Raw genomic sequence first — 6,956 nt, forward strand, 5'->3', positions numbered from 1 at the left:
CTCAAATCCTTGTTAACTAATCTTCCCCAAATCGATTTTCCTCTCTTGTACTCAAATCAAATTAAATGGGCGAGTCCTAGGGTTAGCTAATCCCTTTGGAAACATTCAAGAATGAGATTAATTAGAAACAATAACCCATTTTATTAGGAATAAAAGCATTCAATAAATAAGCAAAACAAGAGTTTCAAACCAAACTTTAATCAAGAATATTTCATAAACAAGATTCAAGTAATGGAATAGAAAGCTACATACTTAGATAATCAATACACAACAAGGAAAAGAAGAAATGAGTAAAGGATTAAGAAATTTCTTATCAAGATCTTCAAATCTTCAATCCCCAAGTGTTAGTGCAAAAACCTAGCTCTCCAAGCTTGATGAAAATGGCCAAAGATTAAAAATAATGCCTTCAGGTTTTGCTTTTGTGTCACGCCCCGAACCATGGCCTGGGCGAAACACGACACTCGGTGCCTTACTGCATATGACCGAGCGAACAACATGGCTTGCTGAATCATCATGAGGCATAACATGAGCGGAATATAACGTGAATGCATGATGAGCCTTTATAAAATGTAGTAAGTCATAATACTTAATAAAAATACTTGTTTAAACATGAGTGCGGAAATAACATGAATGAGCCAAAATGGCTATACGACTCCGAATGTCTGACATAACATAACTGACTTGTCTAGTCTATGAAACCTCTAACATAAGTTTGAACATGGAAAACATACTCGCTGGGTCAATGCCCCCAGCATACCTTAGATGCATAACTAATCATAAAATAAAAGTTGACTAAACCCCGAATGAGATGGGGCTCACCAATAAGCTGATACGAATGCTGTCCTACTGAGCAGATGTGTCAACCTGTATATCAGTACCTGCATCATGAAATGCAGCCCCCTGGGCAATAGAAAGGGGACGTCAGTACTTTGAATGTACCGGTATGTAAAGCAACTGAATGAAATAACATGGGACATGAAATAATAATGATAGGAATTGAAACCTGGTCATGAACATGAATACATATATATAAAGCATGGTAAAAATATCATAAGTAGGGAGGGCAATAACTTATAACCGATCCATGGTCTGGTGTTTGCATCCCGCCAGCAGAACACTCAGTCCTTGCCAGGGAACATGAGATTTAATAAAATATGAAAGGATCCAGTCATTATGAGAGATCGCCCGAGACATAGGTGGAGCGATCCTCATCCTATTGTGGCTATGTAGTTTCAGGCTATCTGAAGCCTTCCTCGGTAATTAAAGCAACTCCCAAAATCAGGAACATGTAATATAAGTGGCACGTGCTGCCCATGATTTTCATGAATATAATTTGCTTGTACATGGATATTATAAATTATAGCTTGCTTGCATAAACTTGTAAAACATGTATAGTATTTTCTTGAAAATAGCATAATATATCATAAACTAGCATGCATGAACCCATGGAATGAGATATATGGGTTTTTCATAGATTACAGACAGATTCTTAATAATCATAAAGAAATATTAAGAACTAAATGACGGAATTATAACAATTCATACATAATATAATCATGGACATGGACCTATGGTTATCATGAGCATGGTATAGAAACCCTAGTTTTCATAAAGAATCATAATTTATGGATTATGAAGCGTGGGGAAGAACAATGATATTCCCACACGTAGATAGTAACTCTACATACCTTAATCGCTCCAAAACTTGAAGAAAAGTCTGAATCTTTGAAGAAGAATTCCAAAGTCTTGAATTCTTGAACCTTGGGATGGGTTTTCTTGAAAACCCTAGTTTAGGAACAATGATTTCTTGCTTAGATTATTAGAGAATATATATTAGAATTGAGTTGGAAGGGTTTACTCAAGTTAGAAAGAGATTAGGGACTTGAATTCAACCTAGAATCATGATAAAACTTACCTTGGAGGTTTCTTGAGGTTTGGGACTTGTTCTCTATGAACTTAGGGTGATTTTTCGTGAATGGGGTGTTGGGGAAATAAACCCCAAATCTTAAATATAACTTAAAACGCGTAAACCCGACCTTTGACCTGAAACTCGACCTTTTATGCGTTGGGTCCGCGGCGCACGTGCATTGCACGACCCCCTGCAAGTCGATATTCAGAGAGGGTGTTTTTGTGCCATCGGCCCGCGACGCGGGGCCATCGCACGCGCCCTCACAAGCGGCATGTGTCGGTTCTTCACAGTGTTCGGTAAAATAGGCATACCTTCTTGTACATAGCTCTATTCAAGACCCATAATATACCTTTGGAAATCTATTTCGAAGGGCTACAACTTTCATGAAGGAAGTTTTCCCAAATTCCTAATTAATAAAGGGGTTATGGTCGTTGGAAGTAAGACCTTCTATAAACTCACTTGCAAACATGCCCCGTAGAATGATTTCCAACTTTGCTTTGCCCAAAGACATTTCTTATGACTTGATTAGTTTTCAAAACACTTCCTACAACCCTCATATTGGTTCCATTATATTATCATCTTATGAGTCAAACCTTCGCCCGAAGCTACGAGGTGTTACATTTTGTAGTCCCAAAATTTTCCCACTCAAAATTAGACCAAAACAGCCCTTCATTTTCGTTTTTTGCAATTCTGCCCTATTTTTGCACTGGACGGGTTTTGCATTTGCAAAATTGTCCAGTTTTGGAAAACTATCCAGTTTTAGACAACTGTCCAGTTTGGCCTATTTTTTACTTTATTTTCACTTGGTTTCTTCCGACGCTCTTCTCAATCATATAAACCTATAAAATGGAAGTAAATGACATTAAATGCATTATTTTCTCAATCAAAACATAGCAACAATCTAAGATTAAAGAAGAAATAAGTTGGTAAAATACCAACTTATCAAATTGGCATGCAACGTACTGCCAAAACAGAATAAAAAATGAGTACAAATGCTAGTGCAAGTGCAAGTACAAAATTACGAATTGTATCATGAAATATCAATAAGAGAAGCAATATTGCAAGAGGCCCCTACAAACCACCTATTGGGAAATCAAATTAGAAGACGTGTTAACGATGATTTGATGTTAATGTGAGATGAGAGATTTGTCAAACCTATTAACAAAAGATTTACTAGATCATCCGAAGAGGCCAACAATTATATATGGTCAGAACTTGAGTTAGTTAACTCAAATAAAAAATTCACAGTTTTTAGAGTTTATGGAGATTAGACAATTGGCCTAAATTTAACACCAATTATGCAATATTTAGTAAAAGATTAGCCATGGATTATGTTGGTGATTACAACCTGACATTAGGTAATATAAAGGACAAAAGCTTCATATGTATACAATTATGCATAGTAGGAGGGCCTATTGAACTTTTTCTGTAACATAAACTAAGAGACTGATTTTCATCCATAGTTTCAACCAACTTTTTATTGCTTGCACCTTCTCATGAAATCATTTCGTGGTATCAGAGCACCCATTGATCTTAATATGTAAGTTCACAAAGAAGAATAATTTTCAACTATTTTTAACCAATAGCTATTTTCAACAGTTTTTTTGACTCATGCTTATTTCTAAAGCATTGGCACCAATATCAATACTCAACTCATACTTATTTTTAATGCACGATAATTTTCAACAAATATCCACTTTCAATCCATGCCTACATTTAACCTTTTTTTCAATATTTCTTTGAATGCCCCACAATCCTTCACCGATGAGCTCCATTACATATACGGTGGTGGCCTAATTTACTTGTCATTCTTTTGTATAGTCAGATTACATCCCGTGTATTTATGTTATTCTCTCTAGTATCGCAAAAAAGATTCCTTTAGATTTCTTATAATAGTAATGGCTCGTTTTGATCTTGATTTTGATAAGTTATGTCATATTGTGTTCTGATGATTTGACAAACACTAGAGGGACTAGGTACTCGATCAGGTCCCCCGAGTGCAGTACAGTCAACGTGCCACAATTGTAAAGCTGTGGTACATTTACTGTGCCACTGGCAGAACCACAGCAGCACAGCTACAGCATGCTGAAGGTCAAACCTGTAGCTAAAGGCCAATTGTAAAAGATGAAAGGTCCCTATCCATGGTCACATGCTACTCACATGCTCCCCAATGTATATACAACATGTTACTAGGTTAAAGGACCACTTGCAAAATCAAAAAATATATTCTCTGAAGTGCAGCCGCCACTGCTCTCTTGGTGCTTTCAAGAATAAAGCTTCATCAAACTCAAGCACCAAATCCCAACAACTGAAGATTTCTTAAGTCCTAAAGTTTGTTAAGTCTTTGTTACTTTGTTCATACTTGTAATGCTACACTACTTTCGAGAAGTGTCATTGTAGGAAGTGTCTCAGCCTTGGTTATTTTGTTGTCTTGGCTAGAGTTAGTCAAGGTCAGTAGTTTATTAGCTAGAGTTAGTCAAGGGTTGTAGCTTACAATAGAGTTTTTGTAAGGGGGGAGGGATTAAGAGTTTAATTCCTAGGTTGCTAAGGTTGTAATCTGAAAGTTGCTCAGTTAGTGAAGTTGAAATCCTACTCCAGCAGGTCGTGGTTTTTAATCCCTTGATCAAAGAGTTTTTCACGTAAATATTGTGTCTCATTTACTTCCTGTTCTGTTTACTTGAGAGAACAGATAGAGAACCTAGTTCTCTGTTTACTTGAGAGAACAGATAGAGAACCTAGTTCTCTGTTTACTTGAGAGAACAGATAGAGAACCTAGTCCTCTATACTGTTTGGTGGACTCTTAATTTCTATCAATTATTTTTTAAATGAATTTTAAAAACAATCTTTTGAGTGGAAATCTTGAAGTTTTTTGCATGAAACACCAGACGGTTTTGAGGCGAAAGAGAAAGAGCCCTTAATATGTAAATTAAAGAAATTCATATATCAACTTAAGCAACCTTCTGTATAAACAAATCCATTTATTACTCAAAAACTGGGATCTCACAAGCTGTTGATAAATTGAAAGGAAATAAATGAAATAACTCGTATGAGAAGGCATCATACATATGAGTTGTCAAGAAAGATTCGTGGAAAGCAATCCAATTAATTAAAAGTGAAGTGTCACTTCTTTTACATCCGTACATTACTCTGAAAGTAAAGACCAGAAAAAAAGCAGGATCAGAAGAATGTTTGAAGTAAAATACTACGTGAATATATTCAGTCGAGACATTCTTGATTATATTCCAAATTTATACTTGTTTCAGCATGTGAAAGTTTCATTTCAGTGAAGACTGACTTGCCATGATACTCTGTGTTTTGTTTTTTCTCCCAATTTCATCCCCAACATGGTGAAGCTTTATGTTTGGCTTAGCTTTTATTTCCTAATGCTTATGCATTTATTTCTGTTAAGGAAGTATTTTTGGGAAAAGTACAGCCCAATGCTTTTGGGTGATCTAATTTACAAAATATGACCAAATGTATAGTTTTTGTAAATTTATACGTATAATATACATACCTATACATATAATCAGTGTATAGGTTTTGTCTCGGCCATATTGGTAAGTTTCCCAGTATTTTCTTTTATAACAACAATTTTCATATTTTTATGGAGTTTGTTTTTGGAGGGGGGGGGGGGGGGGGGTTGTAAGGAGGAGGAATCCTGGCTATAGGATGTGGGATTTGCAAAATACAATTTACTTGTTCAAACCAATATACAAAATAGTGCTTTAGTCAGCCTCTTTAATGTGGAGTTTACAATCATAAGTGAGTACATAAGCTAGTTATTTCAATCAAAAATTGATAAAGATGATGTGAATTTTATTCTACACAGGGAGACTATTATTCCAGCAAACTCTGCTCAAAACATTTGTGCACACTTTGGTTTGCTTAATTAGATGAACATAGCTATGTGTTTCTCAATTTTCATCTTTAGTGCATCTTTATCTGCTCCCACGATCTTGTCAATCACTTTCCCTTTCTTTATCAGCATGAACGTTGGCATGGCTTGAACCCCATATTCCTGAGCTACATCCTGTTTATAGTCCATCCAAGATTTGAGAAATTAGTATTAATCGAAACATCAGATGAGTATGAGAAAAATAGAAAAGGATTGTGATGGTAAGAATTATAAGCTCATACAGCTAATTCATCAACATCAATCTTGACAAACTCAACATCTGTATATTTAGCAGCAAACTCATTAAGAACTGGTTCCATGTATTTGCAAGGACCACACCATGTAGCTGTGAAATCAATGACAACCTAGTAACAAAAAAAAAAAAATCCAATGATTAGTATTTAATACCTTCTAATATACACGAGTTTAACTTTTATACACTGACAATGTAAAAGATTTGTTTATATTATAGGATCACCTAAAAGATAATTACATGTAACTTCAATAAAAAGTGAGATCAATCATCTGGAAAATAAGGCAGGTTACTTGCTACAAAAAGTTAAAATAGAGTGACAGCATAAGCTTTTTTACTCAATATTTGTATATAAGTTAAAGGAGTTTAGTTATATATGCCTTCGGTGCAAAAAGTACCTATCAGGTTATCCAAAAGATATCTACATGTATGCCTCCTTAGAATGTGGGGCTTATAATCTTAAAAATAAAAACAGATTACCTACTACAATAGGTAAAGATAACATGTGGTGCAAAATTTTAACCTGTGGTGTAAAATTTTCTTATATTGACGGTAGATGTAACTTAAACTCTAAGTTAAATCCATATACAATATCTCATTAGAGAAACTAGGAGAAAAGTAGCTGCTAAATGGTTACCAGTTTGTTTGTATCTTTCAAAGAATCAAAATGGAGTTTCCAATTGTAAGATTAGCGACTTAAGTATTTGTTAATTGTTAGATTAGCTATTTCAATTGTTAGATTGACTAATTATTTATTTAGTTTTTGTTAAGCCAATTGTTTATTTGTTAATAATTTGTTAATTGTTTTATTAGTTAGTTAATTGTTTATTTATTAATTTTTTATGCTAATTGTTAATTATTTGACTTATTAATTATTAATCTTTATATTTTAGTTGTTA

At 34.6% G+C, this 6,956-nt stretch overlaps 1 protein-coding gene across 1 annotated transcript; it reads right to left on the reverse strand.

Annotated features, from left to right (window-relative positions):
- Positions 1-5,620: 5,620 nt before the first annotated feature.
- On the reverse strand, positions 5,621-6,742 carry LOC132639775 (thioredoxin H2-like; the record flags this gene model as incomplete). Its single annotated transcript, XM_060356198.1, has 3 exons — positions 5,621-5,939; positions 6,047-6,169; positions 6,695-6,742. Coding segments are annotated over 3 exons (312 nt in total), but the record flags the coding sequence as incomplete, so codon positions are not given.
- Positions 6,743-6,956: the final 214 nt, after the last annotated feature.

The sequence above is a fragment of the Lycium barbarum genome, chromosome 5 (genome assembly GCF_019175385.1).
Source record: "Lycium barbarum isolate Lr01 chromosome 5, ASM1917538v2, whole genome shotgun sequence".
Taxonomy (NCBI): Eukaryota; Viridiplantae; Streptophyta; class Magnoliopsida; order Solanales; family Solanaceae; genus Lycium; species Lycium barbarum.